The 20,595-nt window shown below is 27.0% G+C and overlaps 1 protein-coding gene across 1 annotated transcript in view; it reads right to left on the bottom strand.

The window, feature by feature from the left end:
* The window catches only part of LOC136982186 (polyhomeotic-like protein 2), a 161,480-nt gene that overhangs the window by 37,136 nt on the left and 103,749 nt on the right, over positions 1–20,595 (bottom strand). Inside the window, exon 9 of the mRNA XM_067278620.1 lies at positions 19,429–19,522. Coding sequence (XP_067134721.1) covers positions 19,429–19,522 — 94 coding nt within the window. The remainder of the gene's footprint in view (positions 1–19,428; positions 19,523–20,595) is intronic.

Consider the following 20,595-nt stretch of genomic DNA (forward strand, 5'->3'; position numbering starts at 1 on the left):
CAGGAAAGCGGCACCAAACGTCCGACGTATACGTTTTTGCATTTAAAACTTTAGCCTCAACCTCACTATTATTAATATTTTTGATACTTGATGCAGTTTAGATGGCTTGATCTCAAATTTTCTATTTTTTTCCATTTCACTTATTTTATAATTACATCTACAATAAATTCCAAAGTTGTTAAATCCTTATGCAGTTTAAAAGATAATCTCTCAAACATTCTGTTTTTTTTTTATACTTCTTTTGTTTTATTTCCATTGGAATTTATTGTAGATGTAATTATAAAATAAGTGAAATGGAAAAAAATAGAAAATTTGAGATCAAGCCATCTAAACTGCATCAAGTATCAAAAATATTAATAATAGTGAGGTTGAGGCTAAAGTTTTAAATGCAAAAACGTGTACATTGGACGTTCGGTGCCACTTTCCTGTAAGCCTAGAAGTTTGACAATGGTGTTTGGAAAGTCAGTGGAATCATGCTCGACATTCCAAATGCCATTGTCAAACTTCTAGGCTTACAGGAAAGCGGCACCAAACGTCCGACGTATACGTTTTTGCATTTAAAACTTTAGCCTCAACCTCACTATTATTAATATTTTTGATACTTGATGCAGTTTAGATGGCTTGATCTCAAATTTTCTATTTTTTTCCATTTCACTTATTTTATAATTACATCTACAATAAATTCCAATGTTGTTAAATCCTTATGCAGTTTAAAAGATAATCTCTCAAACATTCTGTTTTTTTTTTATACTTCTTTTGTTTTATTTCCATTGGAATTTATTGTAGATGTAATTATAAAATAAGTGAAATGGAAAAAAATAGAAAATTTGAGATCAAGCCATCTAAACTGCATCAAGTATCAAAAATATTAATAATAGTGAGGTTGAGGCTAAAGTTTTAAATGCAAAAACGTGTACATTGGACGTTCGGTGCCACTTTCCTGTAAGCCTAGAAGTTTGACAATGGTGTTTGGAAAGTCAGTGGAATCATGCTCGACATTCCAAATGCCATTGTCAAACTTCTAGGCTTACAGGAAAGCGGCACCAAACGTCCGACGTATACGTTTTTGCATTTAAAACTTTAGCCTCAACCTCACTATTATTAATATTTTTGATACTTGATGCAGTTTAGATGGCTTGATCTCAAATTTTCTATTTTTTTCCATTTCACTTATTTTATAATTACATCTACAATAAATTCCAATGGAAATAAAACAAAAGAAGTATAAAAAAAAAACAGAATGTTTGAGAGATTATCTTTTAAACTGCATAAGGATTTAACAACTTTGGAGGTGTGGCATATGCAACATTTTTCATTTTTGTTTTAGCATTTTACACACTATATGGTGCTCTGGGCTGTACACTGATGCAGGTAACAAACAGGAAATTACAGTAATATATAAATAACAAATTTAATTAGTAGCAAAGCATTTTTCAAGATCTATAAAATTATTATTTTAAATTATTGGTATTATTTCTATATTATATGATTTAAAATATTATTTTCATATTAATTACCATAATGTTAAATTATTTTTTATTTTTATACCACAAATTCATTCTAAATGTGTTTTAAACCATACTGATATTTATGAAAGAAAATATTTTAAAATTTGTTACCTGAATTTTTGTTGTTAAATAAAATTTATTTAGTTAACTAATGACCAAGGCTCAAAATTTTGTGAATGCATATTTGAGTTTTTGATGCTATTCTTTAAAATAAGTAGAAAAATGGAAATCTGGAAACCCTACAGGACTTCCTTATAAATGCTTATTTCAAATGTAAAAGCATATTTTCAATATTCTGCTTATTAAAGCAAATTTTCTAGATTAACTAGATTAGCCGTTGCATTGCTCAGCACGTGTTCTTTATTTTTCTTCAAGAGTTTTTTTAGAAGTTACTTCCTTTGAACTTTAATCAAGTATGATGTGTTCTTAATGAATTGATTTCATAACTTTAATGTAAAAAAGTAGAGCAGCACAAAGAAACAAACAAAAAAATTTTCTGGTTAGGTCAAACAGATATTTGATTTTGATACTTACAATGTTTAAATTTCTGAATGCTTGGTTCTAAAAATATATATCTCCCTAAAGATGAGCTGAAAAGCCCTTCGATTTTAGTACTGTAATGTTTTTGTGGATAAGCAATGGCACATACTTCAAAAAAATTGTTAGAACAGAAATAAAAACAATATAGTCTACATTCCAAAATGGCAGTTTAAAACTAGTTATTAGTATGCAGTTTAGATGGTATCATCTCGTCTCAAATATTGTTTTACACTTCTATTTCTATTAGTTCATTATAGATGTAATTAAAAAATAAGTAAAACAGAAAACAAAATGAACAAAGAGAGAAAAAATAGAATATTTGAAACAGAATCCCTTAAACTGAATAAGTGTCAAGAATAAAAGTGGTTTCTGAACCAGTTAATTTTTATTGTTTTTACTTCATTTCTAATTTTATTCATTAAATAATAATAATAAACGATTGCTCAACAAATTGCAGATTTAAGTTGTATACGATATACAACTTAATATATACCGTATATTTCCACAGATAAGATGACCTTCAGATAAGATGAGGTATAAATTTTCGTCAGTTTTATACTTTTAGCATATATCTGTCCTATAAGACGACCCCCAAACTATCAATGGCCTATGAATTTAGTTTAGATCAGCGTTCATCATCTGGATAATAATACTGTATAGCATGTACGGAATTATGTCCTATTTGTAATTTTTCGAATGAACAAATTTTATTCTCTGCCTTGCTATTGTTGCAAACGTTTGCACTGATTCGGGCATTCGGGTAATGACCTTGGCTATTCACAAAAATGTCATATGGGTTATTCTATTTTGTGAACATGCCCTACTCTCTACTAGTAAATAATTATGGTTTGTCCGTTTTTTTATAATGGTTTTAATTTATATAAATTTCAATCTAATTTTTTTGTATCTGTCCTATAAGACAACCCCGAATTTTGGGGGCCTTTTTTTAATGATTCAACTATCATCTTATCTGCAGAAATACACGGTACTCAAATTGCCTATCATCATCAAGTACACAAAAGTATTGAAAAATACAATAAGCTCTATGTTGTGAAACCTTGTGAACTGGAAAAAATTTTATCCAAAATTTAAATTTCATAATAATACATAATGCTAAATTAACATTAAAATTTTATTATTTTTAGATTAAGTGTGCTTAATACTTGATCTTGCTACTCTATTTTATTGTATGTTAGAGAGAAATAACATACAATGATATCAACAATCAATTTATAAATAGTTTTCTGAAAGTTGTTATAAAAAGGAAAATTACTGGAAACTTATCAACTTTAAAAATAAAAGACCAAGCAGAGCATGGACTAATGCATGCTTTAACTTTAATTAATACATGAATCAGTTTATGCTTTGTTAGACAGAAAATGAATGGGATAGAACAAAATATAAAGCAGATGTATAATCATACATGCCTTGGTAGCTTCAAGAAAAATTGCAATGGTAGATGAATATGTCTTCAGTGCAAAATGAATTTTACATATTTTAGATTAAATTTATCAATAGCATCTTTATAAACATACATTTATGAACTCATCTAACTGTTTAAATTGAAATCAAAAAATTAAAACTTGCATCACATCTGCTTCACAGATAACTTGTAAGTTACTTTCATGAAATTATGGTATTTATGAGAAAAACTCCAGTTAAATATCTAAATCAATTATATGTATTCTAAGAAATAAAATATACATGAAAACCACAATGTTTAATAAAAGAAAAATTCAAATGAAACACAGCTAGAATTGTTTACCAAAGTTCATTTTTTCATATGGTTTGCTGGAACTATTGAGATATTTAATTGCAGAATTTTGTGAATTTAAAGATTCCTCCATAGTTTATTTTGTGTCCAAGGTTCACAACACACAGTCCAAAAAGGCAATTTGCAATTCCTCTTAATCCACAGAATTTTTCCAGATAAAAGTTTCTGAAGAGACTGGAAAAATAAAAGTCTGACATGGCAAAGTCGGGACTACATAATGAATGCCATAGACTTCTCAGTGGTCTTTTTTTCAACCAAGCTACACCTGTTTTGATGTATGTAGTCATCTCCCATTATGCAGATATCTCATTCCAGTGCACTAACTATGACCTCTTTTGTCAAATAGCTTCATGCAATTTTTCCAGAAGTCAAATTGTCATTTAAGCCTATTCTGCCATCTTTTAATATGTTGCATTATATGGATATTCCTTTTCTACTCAAAAGATTTAGACCTGAAGCGTTCTGCAATCTATGATAAAGCTTACTTTGATAGACATCTTTTGCATTTAAAAAATAAAAACAGAAATCTGCGCATTTGAACTTTGAATACATCAATAATTGCATCTGCCATTTCCAACACTCTGAATTCATGGAGAACAATGATATTTATTTGACAGATGCCTCCCATTAATGATCTGGGAACCATCAGACTCCTCCATACACAAGTCCTGCATCTCATTTATCAGATCTTTATTTCAGGGACTAATATATCCACATTCTATTCCCAAATATTCAATATTCTGATGATGTGTTAAGTAGACTGAAACATAAGATTTTTAATAAAACACTGTTGTTTACTTAATGGTTAAAGACAGTGTTCACATCAAATAATGTCATTATTATTTATAAAAGATATCACATAACCATAATTTTTTTAGTGATTTATTTTCCATTTCTTTTTCTGCTACTCTAATTGAGGTATTAAAAAGCTATGTTATTTAAGAATGCCATTTTTGATCTCTCTCTCTCTCTCAATAATAATATAAAACCTTCAAAAGATTATAAAATACATAATTATACATCTTTGCTCATATATAAAATAAATAATAATTTTTATTTACCAATGCCATATTATTTTTACATTTTCAGCTGTTAAATATAAAATATGGAAAGTATGGCACCCTCAAAAAATGACCCCTCCAGTTTTTACATTTTTTGGACTTAGGAGACCTTCTGTGTGTGCATGTGTGCACTTGTGTTCTGTGTCTTTTGTTGAAAATCTCTGAAATTTTGCAAGAAGGTTTGTGTATTAAGGACTTTTAACCACCAAAATGTAATAGCATCAAAGTCAAGGAGATGGGAAGATAGTGGGTGGGGTCATGTGTCATATCTCAAGTAGGGTAGGACTTAATAATGACTAAAATCTTCATTTACAATTTTTTATAAAACTCATCTCTACCTTCAAAATTAAGCTTTATTATATTATTAGTTATTATAAAATGACAAAAGTTTTTATATAATAAAGTTGGCACAGACAATTACTGGTGTGTTTCCAGTGTGATTAGTTCCCTTCAGCAAAATTTATGCTTAAAACTAACGAATAAAAACTTTTATTTAATAAAATATTATAACAGATGGTGTCTCACACAATTTTAAATGTTTTTGCCAGCAACTCATTGTTAGATTTTTTTTCCTTTAAGTGTTCAAATTCTTTTTTCATTATAATCCATACAATTCCATATAAATATACAGTAATTATAAAAAATTTTGTAAAAAGGCTTGGAAGGATGCAATTTTATATAGAAGAAAAAACAAGAAACATCATATTACAGTAGAATCTTGTTTTAACAGATTTCAAAACAATGGTTTTCTCAAAATAATGGATTTTTTCCCAGGTCCCACCAAATCAACATAACTTTACCTCCTTTTAGCTGATCTGTAACTCTGAATAACAGATTTAAATAACTTAAATTTATGTTATATGCTTAATTTAAAACAAATGAAACCAATTCAGTATTGTATAAAAACAAAATACAGTAGAGCATCGTTTATCCGAATCAATTGGGGACGGTTGTTCGGATAACCGATTATGTATAAAAAATATATTGACCTATCCGATGTTGAAATTTTTCTCCGTTGCGTGTCGCTTCATGTTGAATTTTTGTTGATTTTAAGCGTAACAAAAATTTTTATAATAATAATCAAGGCTATTGTATAGTTAAAATTATTTCTTTATTTTGTACAAACAAAATAAATATATTGAAAAATATAAAAACAAAAAAATTATACTTTAGAAGTTAATCTAGTATCAAAAACGTTTGATTCAGCACATCACAGTCCAACTGGAAAGCTTTCAGTTAACCGGCTTTCGGATAAATGATGCTCTACTGTAATTCATTTTCTTCCAATAAATCTGAAAGCCTAGTGTTTATAAATATTTTGTAAATTAACTAAGATATACATATATATGTATATTACAGTATTTCTATGTACATCAGAACATTTTTTTTTTAATTTTTCTTGTTGAAATGATTATTTAATTCTGTAAAGATAATTTATTGAAAGATGTTTGGTTGAATGTAGAAATGTTACATATATTTTAAAAAGTTCTTAAAAATAATTTCATTTTATTGTAGAAAAAAGGCTTTCAAAATGTTATCACTTATACATCTTATATTTGTAAAACATATCATTATCAAAATTACAATATATCATATTACACATCATTCTCTTATAGCAAAAAAATTTTAAATATTTAAAACTATTTATTTACAAATTAGAACTGTCTTATTAGCATAAAATCAAAACACACATCAAATTTCAAGTAACAGTATTTTTTTCATAACTTTAGAGAAACAAGATATAAACATATGTTCATACTAAAAACTATTTCATATTAATAAAAGATTTTTAAAATTTATCAGATTAAATTAAGAGATCTGGGACCCTCCAATTGCTGTGAGTGTTGGTATGATTTTTATGTAGCTGAATCCAGAAATTTTAAAAAATGCAGATTATATGATATTATTAAAAATATTTTAATTCTAGAACTTATTTTAATATCAGGAGTGAAAATTAAATCATGGTGTCTACTCAATTTCCACAAAAGAAAATTAGGCAGTCAAAAAGTAACAAGAACAGTATATTGTGAAGATATTGAACAATATCTTCAAGTTCATCAATATACTAAATAACCTCACAACACAAAAACAAAATACAAACCTTTGTTAATAATAAATAATCATTGTACAATGAAAGAATTCCCAGAATTTTATAGATAAAAAATTATATAGTTAAGTTATTTAAGCTATATTAGCATCAGGAGATATAATTCAAGAAAGTACTAAATAAGACATAATTCAGAAAGTACTAAATAAGACAACTCTAAATTAATAATACATATTCTCAGTTGTCAAGTCTCAAGAATTAAATGTGATAAGAAGCTATTTGAAAATATCATCAAGAAACTAAGGCTCATCTAAAAAATTAGAAGATAGAATAATTAAATTAGAGAAAGATAATTTAAAATGTGAAAATAAATATTTAAATTATCAGTATAATGAGATAATAAATTGAGGCCAAACAATTGCTAGATTATATCAGGTTATATTAATGTTACTTTTAATTATTAAATGTTAAGTAGTTTAGCTTAGGCATAGGCATTGTGTGCCATCTCTTGAAAAATTTAATAATAATAATTAAATTAACATTTTAATAATTGATTTAGAAGGCTCTGGAAGAGAAGAATTGACCCAAAGCATGACTTGAACCCACAACTTCTGCATAATGTGCAGTATGTATTGGGTTGTTCAGAAAGTAATTTCGCTTTTTTATTACTAGAGGAATTAGATAAATTTTTACCAGCCAATTTTATTTTAAACCACATTTTCATTATATACTTCGACAGTGGATATTTTAAGGCTTATTTGTAAAAAATTTTGTTTGATTCTGTACAATTGTTTTTTTTTCGATGACCCATCAAATATGGAAAATCGAAAGCATCATTTTCGGCATATTTTGCTTTTTTATAACTAAAAAATCAAAATGCTGTTCAAACAATAAAAAAATTGTGGTACATGTTTGGAGAAGATGTGTTGAGAGAAAGACAGTGCCAAAACTGGTTTACAAAATTGCATTCTGGCAATTTTAATATCGAAGATACACCACATTCTGGATGGCCATTTGAAGCCAATGAAAACAAAATAAAGGTACTGATTGAAGCAATCTGCCGTATAACAACACGTGAAATCACTAAGAGATTAAATCTGTTAAACTGAACCGTTTATTATTACTTAAAACGAATTGGTTTCATTTCAAAGCTTGATATATGGGTTCCACATGTTATTAACGAGAGATGCTCTCTATGGTTGGATTTTAAAGAAATTTTTTTTTGAGCTTTTACCAGACAATTTAACAATTGATTCGAAAGTGTACTGCCATCGAGTAAACAAATTGAGTAATATCATCAAACAGAAAAGGCCAGAATTGATCAACAAACAAAGTGTAGTGTTTTACCATGATAATGCCAAATTTCACACAAGTTTGGTAACTCGTCAGAAACTGTTATAGCTTAGATGGGATGTGTTATCACACCAACCATATTTGCCAGATCAGGCACACTCAGATTATTACTTGTTCCGGTCTATACAAATTTTTTTAACCTGTAAGACATTTACTTGAAATGACAATGTCAAAAATCACTTGGATCAGTTTTTTGTAAACAACGATCAAAATTTTTATGAATGTGAAATCATGCTACTACCAGAAACAATGACAACAGGTATTTGACCAAAATGGTCAATATATAATTCAATAAAATATTTATTTATTATAAGAATATTGCATTTATTTTTCTATGGAAAAAACGAAATTACTTTCTGAACATCCCAATAACTGACAATGCAACTACAGGAATTACTCTGGAAAATTTTAGAAAATCACAAACTATTTTGCCAGTTTTAAATTTTTTTTCACAACTTTAAATTCTAATCACCATCAGTTTTACTTATTAATTAATGCAGGTGCTGGTAGCCTTATCAGTTTGGAGTCTGGAAAGCAAAAGTAACATGTTAATCTGTCATTTAAAAATAGGAATCATTTTTGAATAATTTTTTAATGAATAATACCAAATAACACATTTGATCACAGTGCTTAAACAGTATTTCACATGTTCTGTCATGTCAAAATTTTTATGCTTAAGTCTACTTAACGAAGATCAAAGTGGAAAAAAGTCACCCCAAAAAATTTCCAATCTAGAAACACTGGGTAGCACTGCGTGTGAACTGCCTTTGGTTCTCAACATCAATTCCTGCTTTCCTGTCTGAACTTACCGCATGATGTCATGACAATGCTAGGTGTATGATATATTGGATTCCATTGCACAGGAGCTTGACATTCTGCTGTTTTTCTTGAAGCATGCTTTGAGATTCAATTTCATGCTGAATGTCAAAATAAGTGAACTAATTTTTATTGCCACTTTAATAAAAATATTGTCAAATGGCAATTTTGGTTCTCTGCAGCATAATCCCTGCAACTACATGGCATGCAAGAGTTATGGGTTCAAATCCTGCTATGGGCAGATTCTTTTCTTCCAGAACCTTCTAAATTAATTACTAAAATATTTAAGATGACACCTAATGCCTACCTCTAAGCCAAATTACTTAATATTTAATTATTAATAGTAACATTAATTCGGCCCAATATAAATCAGCAATTGTTTGACTTTAATCTAATAATCAGGTTTATATTTGAGTTAAATTGCATACTTCTAACCTTTTTGTTTACAATATTAAAAGATATAGACTTAATTATTTCATTACTATTAACGTCTTTTAGGGATTAATAATGGTACACAGAAAATAAAACTGCATGTTTCTAGCCCTTATTTTAAATATGTCCAGAATTTTAAATGCATTAATTTATAATAGAACAGCCTAAAACTGTAAACTGATGAGGGCATGATACCAAAATGCATATTTATTAATAGGTAGAAAAATTGAATGAGAGTTTTATTGCAAAATTAGTTAAGTATTGTATTTTAATGTTAAATAAAAACTAAAATGTGAAAATCAATCCCCATATATGATAAGGCCTAAAAGACAATATAGACTTAAAAGATAATAGTAACAAAATAATTAATGAATTTTTCGTCGGATTGGAGAATTATTTTTACAATATTAAAACAACGTCTGTCCAAAAAGGAACCACCATTTATTTATTGCGTTCGTAGACAATTCACATTCGGCAACTGACCTTTCTTTTTAGGCTGCTTTGTTGCCGGAAGTTAAAAATGTCCGTTTAAAACACAAAAAAACGTTCAATGTTCAACGTGTCGGAACGTTGAAACGTTCCGACGAAAAATTCAAAGAAGAAATTCTACATCTATCGTCACCAGGGGGCAGCTTTCCGAAAATCTACATTTTTCAGTGCTTTTTCTCAGTAGATAAAAGCAGCAACAACCCCAAGCATTGGATGGATGTTTACAACAGTCTGTATGTCACCGGTTCTTTTTTAGAAATTTTTGTAATTTTAATTGAACGTTTTTTTGTGTTTTAAACGGACATTTTTAACTTCCGGCAACAAAGCAGCCTAAAAAGAAAGGTCAGTTGCCGAATGTGAATTGTCTACGAACGCAAGAAATAAATGGTGGTTCCTTTTTGGACAGACGTTGTTTTAATATTGTAAAAATAATTAATGTTTATATTTGAGATAACAGATTTAAAGAATCATAATAGGTTTTATAAGTTTTAAATATCCATGTAACAAATATGGTTCAAAATCAAAATTCATTCACTTTCTAAAAGATAAGTTACAATTATATAAAATAAAAGAAACAGAAATTAAAATTTCGTAGTAATTAAAAATGAAGACCCTAAAATAATTGAAATAGCAGTGTAAATATTTATAAATAAAAGGAATATTTGTTAGTTCAATAAATTTAAGAAAAAATTATCCAAAATATAGAAATATACAAATAGGTCTTACAGATACAGATGATTCTCAAGAAGAAAAATAACCATTATTACATGAATTAAAACAAAAAGAAAAATTTGTGGTTTTGCATGATGGTTATACTATTGTGAAAAGAAAAAGAATTACACCCAATTCTGCTTTTACATGATTTGTTTTAATCTAATACATTTGCTTTTTTAAAAAAATTTTGTTTAGAATTTGCACTTAAGGCTGCTACATGTGCAAATAAAGTATTAAAAGTAATTTTTAAAAAAATCTTAAAATTTCTTTTTATCATACCCATTGAGGGTACCTTAAATGGGTATGATAAAAAGGCCCTCCCACTTGGCCAGGCCCCCAATGGTAAGGACAAGATCTGACATATCAGGAACAGACCACCTCCAAAATATTACCAGGGCTTTTCAATTACCTATATTCAATTCTATCCTCCTAGTGGTAGGCTTATGCTTTAATTGCTTGATCATCCAGCTATCAGTTAAGATTTGGATGTTTTTGTGATTTATTTGAATATGTATAGCAACAATAAGTCTTTCATTCCAAATATATCCTGCAATTAAAGCAATCAGAAAAAATTTAATTTGAAATTTCACAATTTTTTGTGACTGCTTTTTTCTAATTTCTTTCAATACAGAATTATTTTTATATATAATTTTGTGTTAAAAGTTAAAGTAAAACTATTTTGGTAAGAGGTGGATTTGGAGATGATCTTTTGCTATTCAAAAATTCATTGATAAAGTTGAAACTGTATGTAGAGGAAAAAATTCTTTTTAGGAGACATAAGTTTGAATAATAACATTATTTAAAATAGTTGATAAAATATATTAATTTATATACAATCATATACATTACATAATATGAATTAGAATCAATTATCAGAGAATGCAAGTTTAGCATCCTTGCATTAAAATCACCACACACAAACTAATAAGAACTAGCTGAGTTCTTATTGGTTTGGATAGCAATTTTAATGCAAGGATGAGAAAACACACTCCCACAATTTACTATGATATTAGTAAACAAATATATTAGTAAGACATGCTAAGATAAGAATATATTTCTGAATAGATAAGGTACAGAATTAATGATAATTTTGGAAGAGTATAATTTTATGTTAAATAATTATATCTGTGGTGATAAAGTTTCTAAATCTGGTCAACCAATAATAAATTATTATTATTATTATTATTCAGATCAGTTCTATTTAAATCAATATATCAGACCCATTGCAGGTCTTTGTACTAAACAGTTCTAGATGATAATGATTCTAATTAGTTTTCTATTTTTCTAAGGATAGAAATCTTATCAAAAAGTCAAATAATAAGCAGTAAATGAAAAGGATTCTATAAATTATAATTACAGATCTTTAAAATTAGCACTACAAAATATGAACCAAGAAGATACATTTCAGATAACTATTCATACTCAAATGTATATGAAGAGTTTTACATGTTCCTGAAGGGATTTTTTTAAATCAAAATGATGTAATATAATAAAACAGATAATAACATTTAAACAACAATGGTTTGATGAAGCATGTGATAGAGCAAACTGAAAAAGAAATGTAATTTAGATAATAAATTTAGAAAATATAATAATGATGTTATTAATATGATTATTATGGGTGTTGCTGGAATATAATCTACACCAGCTGTCGGGGAACCAGGGTAAATTACCCCAAATGGGGTAAAAATGAAATTATTGGGGGTAATAAGAAATTTCTCCAAAACCTAAAAAGTAAAAGTTTTCAATGAAATTATTGTGTTCCAAAATGATAATTTTATTTGGTTTGTCTTTTATTTATTATTTCCATGAAACTTTTTCATTTCCAGTGTAAAATGATTCAATAAATAGCGTTTAATTTAAATTTGTATCGATTTTCTCCTTTTCAAAATGGGGGGGTAATATCAATGAGGGGGTTACACAAATATATTTTGGGATAATGGCTAAAAAAGTTCCCCACCCCCTGATTTACACAGCATATATACCAATGCATAATGCAATGCTAGACTAAAGTCAAGACAAAATATTTGTTTTCTATGACTATGTTTATTACTATTATTATTGAAATTAATAAATGTCAATACTTATAAAAGGAGCATATAAAAGTTTGATAAGTGCAAAACATAAAAGACAGAGCATAGATAAAATGATAAATTGCTAACTCAAAAAGATTCAACATTTTTTGGAAAGTAGTTAATAATAATAGAATCAAAATAAAATAGAAAGAATGCCAAATTGCATATCAAACATTTTAATCAGCAGGGCTGTTGAGAGCTTGTATGAGGTTCAAGAATAGAGAGGATCATTTTTCTTTTTTTTTTCTTTTTGAATAAATGAAATACATATGTTTCTTTATTAATAAAAAAGCAGTCTTATAAATTTTATTTTCTGTTAGTAAAAGCTAGCAAGAACTCTTGCATGATTTTTCCAAGGTTCATAACTTAAAAAGTTCTGTGGCACCATCTGTTGTAAAATTTTATTAAAAATAATTTTTATATTACTAGTTTTTATAAAAACGCTTATTTTTGCCTGTAGGAATGAATTTGTAAAGAAATTATAAATGCTAATAATGAGTAAAACCTTCTTTAAGTCTGATACCACTTGCAATACAACATGACCACCCTCCACCTCCCTCTGTAAGTATGTAAATTTAATAGTATGTATAGAAATAGTCCTGCCAAGTTTCAAAATTTTTGGTTCATCAGTCCTGAAGTATAATGCAAAACATATGACCTCCCCCCACACACAATTCTGTATTAAGTTATTTTTATACTTTTAGCTCCTATTTGACCATCACCTATACTTTCTCCCATATATTCTGTAACAGTTGAAGACCTGTGTGCAAGAAATATGCAAGTCCATTTTATAAACTTATGTCAAAAATGAACATAAATAATATGAATGAATCATGAAATCACAGTACTAGATATATAAAAATTTTCTATGTTGCAAAATAAAGTTGTAGTCTGATATTAATATCTTTGTGTGCTAATAATTTCCATTGTCAGATTTTGATGTATTTTGATTTTTTTATTGTTTTTGACTTGTACATTTTTTGCAAAACATTAACATTAAATGCATGAGTCCAAATAAATTAATGTTAAAAAAAACTAAAAACAAAAAGAAGCTTTATTTAACACAATGATGTCTTAATATCTTACTCATTATTTCAATCTATCATTTGTATTTGGTATATCATTTCTGAGCCATCACTGGTGGGAACTCACAGATGACATGCAATCTCTCAGATAAACATTTTGCATGCTTGGTAAATACAGGAAATTGCTATGTATTTCTACTTTTTCTTCCTCTGATAATTTTGATCCACCTTTGCACCTGAATTTTGGTACATCTTATAGTCCTTTAGCAATCTCACTTGCATAAGATGACTTATGATAGAAAATCTACCATAAGAAAACCTATGATATGTAGGAATCTTATAGCATAACACAAAAACATAAAAAGCAAAGATAATTTTAGGCTTAAAAATGCTTAAATATCTTCCAGATGTTATACTTTGTCTTGTAATTTATGTAAATATGTAAAAATGAATTAATAAAATAACAGTTACCCTTCCATAACTATTGATCTGAAGCAATATTGATATTACATTAGGGTTTGACACTGGTTCTTTATTTCTATTTTTGTAAAATTACAAAATGAATAATTACCACCAACTTACATTCTTGCTTTTCATGCTTTTCAACATTCCTTTTCCACGACTTTCTAACTGAAAGCAACCATTGTGGATTGTCATTATAGTCACATGACTTACACATTTTTTGTATGAAAATCTGAGTAGCAGTGTTTTCTCCTATGAGCTTTATGAACGAGTTCTACATTTATTTTCACTTTTTTCTTTATTAGAACTTAATCTATGCAAAATCAGGATAAAATAGAGTATGTAAATGGAAATTGTAAAAAGTTGACTTGTGCTGTTCTTGCACACATATCTTCAGTTGGGAAAGAAAAATGACATTAATTTATATGGGTAGGAACCACTACGGGTCCAAGTTTTCTCTAGTTCTGAGAAAATTCCCTTCTCTTGTTACACAGAATTAGAACTGACTGTTAATAAATCCATAAGAGACTCACTGATGCAGGATTGTTTTAATGCTCAAGATATGAAAGAAATTATCAGTAAAATGAAATATAGAAAACTGTTCCTGAAATGGATCAAATTCCATAGGATTTTTGAAATAAATCCCAAATTATATTCTTAAATATATCAAAAGCATTTAAAAAATTCTATTAATCTTCAATACCTTTGAGTTAAAAGCAAATAATTTTTTATGATATAAAAAAAGGAGATCCTTCTAAGTCATCTAAGCCCTACCTACTATTGTTATTAAGAAAGGGCTATACTAAACAAGCATTATTTCTTTGAACTTCATTGATTCAATTCAAACTGAGAGAAAAAACCATGTTTTATTTCTAGTCTTAGAGAAAGCATTTGATAATGTCTCTAATAAAATTTTTAAGAGAAAAAAGAACTGTAATTAAGCATTACAAATTATTATTTTATAAACATTATTAATAAACTTTTTGGTATATATAGATGATGATAAAATAAAATAGGATCTTGTTAAATCCTATTACTAATTTCAGTAGAATTAGATAACTTATTTGTTTTACTTCAATATACATCATCTTGAACTTGACACTTGTTTTAAAAGAGAAGATAGAATTAATTTAATTTTTGAAGTAATATGCTCAGTTCAATATGCTAATGTTGTAGTAGCAACTACATTGAATAAATTTGCCTTACAAAGAAAAATTTCACAAAAGTTTATTTATGAAGCCAAAATAACTTAAAAATAAAACATATAAAATTAAAACTAATCATAATTAGAAAAGAAAAAAGTTATCCAATAATGAAAAGATCTTCTACATATCAGGAAATAAATTGAAAATAATGAATTTAAGCATCTGGGAGTCTTGCTTGCTACTTATTTATCTTTTGTAATAATTTTTTTGTCATTTTTTTCCCCTAGAGAAAGTTATGAATATAATCTTAAAAGGCTTTTTGTATCTCTTAAAATACAAGAGTTAAAAATAAAAATAACATTATATAATTTTAATTACATGTTTTATGCAGATACTATATGAATATTAAATCAAATTAATTAAAGTGAAAAAAAAAACATCTTGAATTTATTTATAAACTTTTTCAATTAGAACAGGATATTACTAGTCATGCCGTCCATAAATTACATAAGGGTGATTTTGGTCATTCTAGACCCCCACCCACCCCTGTGTAAGAAACCGTAATATTTTCTTTGATCCCCCTCCCCTTCCCTATCTTACATAATATTTAGACATGATTTTAAAAAAAGATTTTAACAAAAAAGTTTTTTTTATGAAACCCTAAAAATCTTTGGTCCAAAATATATAATTATTAATTAGTTAATGAATATGTACTATTATTTATAAAGACTTTATGTGAACAAATTTAAAAATATAAAAATTTAATAAATTCGAATGAACAATTTATTTTAAGAACTTTATTTTTTAATTATTAACAATCTTTTCATTATTATCATCATTAATCAACATCATAATATTCATTTTTATATTAATTTTCACAAAAACATGCAAAAAACTTTGACAGATCGACTAGCTACTACATGTGTAAACAGAAATGTCATACAAAACAAAACAATAGAGAGAAACCACCAGACTGCCTTTCTCCCATGATAAAAAATGTGTAGAGCATGAATCTGCTAGCATTATTATTCTATCATGTCACACAAGATGGCATTGGTACAACGAGCGTTCTTAATAGAAACCGCCAAATTGAAGCCAAATTCAAAACTCCACCACTCAACGAGATCAAAAAATAAAAATAAGAATATTACGTAAGACGAGGTCTATTACTCCCCTACCCCTGAGTAAGAAATTGTAAGAAATCCTTGACCCCCACCCACCCCAAAATACCTTACGTAATTTATGGACGGCCCCTTACAGCATGAGATTTTCGCATACATTCTACCCATAATTATATTAAAAATAATTGCCTATTTCTATTTTATTAATAAGATAATATCTAATGAGAATAGTTTAATTTGAAAAATAGTAAATGAGATTATTAATTAGAATTAGTTGATATCAATCCAGTTTTTTTTTAAGGAAACAAACTTATTTTTTACTATTAAGGGGTTTTTGAGGTTTTCTACAGGGCCCAGCTTCAGCTCCAAAACATTATGTGAATCTTATTTTTGATTCTAAACAGCAAGTGCATCTTATGTTCAATTCTAATGTTTTGGTGCTGAAGTTGGGTCCTGTAGAAGGCCTGACAACATTTTGCTAGTAAAAAAAGAGTTTGTTTCCTTAAAAAGAGCTGATTTTATAGACAAATAGTATTTCAAAATTAAATATGCTAAATTAAATATAATACTAGATGTATACACTGTTAGATGGTGTTAAATCTTTTTTACAATGCAAGTACTTTCAACGATACAAAATAATCATCAGGCTAACATGTAGAATAGAACATCACTACATGCAGTAGACCTATAACATCCTGACTTTATTATATATATTCATAGATAGTACCAAGTTTTACAGAAGTTTATGAGATGATTAGTTTTCATAACAAGAAAAGTGTTCATTTCTTTAACTATTCTAGTCTTCATTTGTTGTTGAGCAGGTATGGAGCATTTTCATTGTTGTTCAAATCAAGTAATTAAGACAGACAATTTGAAGTAACTCTATTGATTGAGAATTCAATTAGAGTTACTACAACAGGATGAAAAAAATGTTACAAAAATCAAAATATTACTATTTGTATAAACAAATTATCCAATAGAATCAATATATATATATTAATTCTAATTCACTTTTTCTAACTGAAAAATCTTTCATGTAACTGAAACTTCATACATTTTTATAAATGATAAAATTATACTACTGTTGGAAAGTTGTAATTATAGGAAAGACAAGTTGTCAAAATGTCATATTCTATGTAATTGTAAAAGTTATGAGGTTTAAGAATAATTAGTAATTTAATTTTTTGGAGAAATTTTTGTCAAAAAAGCAATTATATGAATATCTGAAAATAAAAATAAAAGCTTTATAATGAAAGTATATATAATTATCTACTGAAAATAATGAAGAAGTAGAAGTGTTATATGCAAAATATAATAGTATTAATAATTTTTTTTTAATAAAATACAAAAATATAGAAGATATAAAATGTCTTCAGATATCCATCTTCACAATCACCAGCAACATACAATCTTCATCTACAGAGACAATTTTTTTATGGAGGCTATGTCTCTGCAATGATGCAAATTGGTTAAAATGTTCTCTGGTGACATTGAACTATTTGTTTTTTAGTTATGGCATTTAAAGTTGGCCAATGATAACCATGTATTTAATTTTAAAATTTGAAAAATTTAATGTAACTATGTAACTACATAGGAGAAACAAATCTGTAACATCCCTATAATAGGGTTTCCCTATTAAAATAGAAAAAAATTTTATTTGATATGGTAATTGGATTTATTAAACCCAATTTCTCTAAAATATATCTCTCATTTTATTTTTAACATTTCACTCAAATATATAAAAATATTTGTTAATATTCAATCATTCAATGATAAATATCTAAAAAAAATAGATTTGTGTAACAATTATATCTATTCTCTCTCCTGTAGTATAGTATGACAAGAGAGAAAATATATATAATCATTACACAAACCTATTTTTCTCATATTCATACTGAGATATTGTACTTCATTGAAAATAAAATTGCTTTCTTGAACTTTAAGAACTTTTAATATTGGAATTCTTGCATTTTCAAACAAGTGATGCTAACCTGCAGAAATACATATAGAAATAACTTATGTAAATCATTAAAATTAGCATTTCAGGTTTTTAAAGCCCAAGAAAACAGTTTTATTTTTAGATAAATTATATTTGTGATAATGTGTATCATTCAAGATTTATTATAAGAACAGAATGAAAATTTGGCAGAGTTAAAAAAGTAATAAACATTTCTTGTTAAAGAAGCCTAAAATAAAAATTTATTGGGAACATTTTTGGCCTACTGTTTAGTGTAGTTAGCTAAAGCTGTAAAATAGGCTAAAATGTTCCTAATAAAGTCCTTAATTTTGGCTTCCTTATAAGTTGTTTGAATTTCATTTGTATGCATTATAAGAATCATATACAAACTCAGCAATCCTGATTAGATGAAACAAATAAGTGTATTATTGCTAAATCTGGTCAAAAAGCAAATATTTTAAAATTTCATTTCAATGTATGTTTTGATTTTAAAAAGTTATATAATGTTTCATGTAAATAAAAAATGTCTTTTAGTTTTGACAAAGTAAAAAGAAAGTTTTAAAAATAGAAATATATCTCAAATTACTGTAATTTTCCTGACCAAATAAATTCATCTTTTAAAAATAAATTATTAAAACAGAAGAAAATATTTAATTATAATAAATAAATCTGTAGTATGCTGATTTCAGTTATATAGCTGATTTATAATTTTCTCATAAGTCAGATATAAGAAAGTAAAATTTTAAAACAAGTATTTATTTAGTAATAAATTTATTTTTTGTTTTAAATTATGTTAATTAAAATTATTAGTTTGATATTCAATATTTCATTTAAAACAATTTATTTTATATTTTATCATTTTAAAATTAATAAACTATTATCAAAATCATTTTTTTTTTAAATCAATACCTTTAGTTACTGGTGGAACTTCTGCTTCAGGTGGTTTTTCTGCAGAATCTGGTTTTATATTTGTGCAGTCTGTTAATAGAGATGATCGACTAACCTAAAAATTTATTATATTATTATTATAATAAAAAATTCATTAAGATAAAATGTAAAAGTTTAATATAAATATTTTATTTTGTAATACAGTTAAAGTTTATTAATCTGGGATCCTCTGAAAAGTAACCAATAATCCAAAGTGGACCTGTAGAAACCTAGCATGTGAGTATTCTGCTTATCAGAATGGACATATGTAATATTAAAGACTCCAGCAGATTTTTCAATCAATCTTATCATGGTATAGTTATGTATTTTATCATTGTCAAACTGATTAAACAGTGTGCTCAAACAACATAACTTATCAAATTTTTATAAAAATACAAAAATATCTGGTAATCTGGCAGTTTTGATATTCCAATACCACTCTGGTTCCATTGGTGTCAGATTAACTAACTTTTACTGCAATTATTTTATATATTTTATATTAAAATTTTAAAATTGTTAATCTTCAAAGACTGAAAAATAAATTCACAAAATGACCAAACAAAATAAATGATTAGCATAACAACAAAATGCTTAATGAAATAATGTTAAAAATTTTCTATAAAAGTATTATAAAATTTAAAGTTTTTAAGCAATAATTTAAAAATTTTTAGTTATTTTAATCATTTACACAAAATCAGACAGACTACATACATGAATATATACAAAACCAAGCTTGAATTATAGTGATAATCAAATGATATGACTAGATTGATTACTGGGCTAGGAACTTGGCTAATTAACTATAAATATATGAAATAATTTGGGTTAAAGACAGTCCAAATTACTTGTGGGTTTGAGTGCTTTCCAGATCAACCTATTCTTCCAGATTAGAAATTAATTAATTAATTTAGACTAATTATTAAAATTTAATACAAGATGGCAGCCTGACTGCCTATTTACAGTCCTGCTTACTTAACTCCCCTTTAGGCACATAGTTTTAAGAGCTCACTTGGAGCATAGTATATGTGGGATACATAATGCAAATTAATGCAATTTTTATATTTTTACAGATATATATGCTTGACTACAATTATATCTTTGATTTCTACATTTTCTTTACTATCTAACAGTATAAAATACTTGTGGGTT

Source organism: Centruroides vittatus, unplaced genomic scaffold (genome assembly GCF_030686945.1).
Source record: "Centruroides vittatus isolate TY-2023 unplaced genomic scaffold, ASM3068694v2 contig_1168, whole genome shotgun sequence".
NCBI lineage: Eukaryota > Metazoa > Arthropoda > Arachnida > Scorpiones > Buthidae > Centruroides > Centruroides vittatus.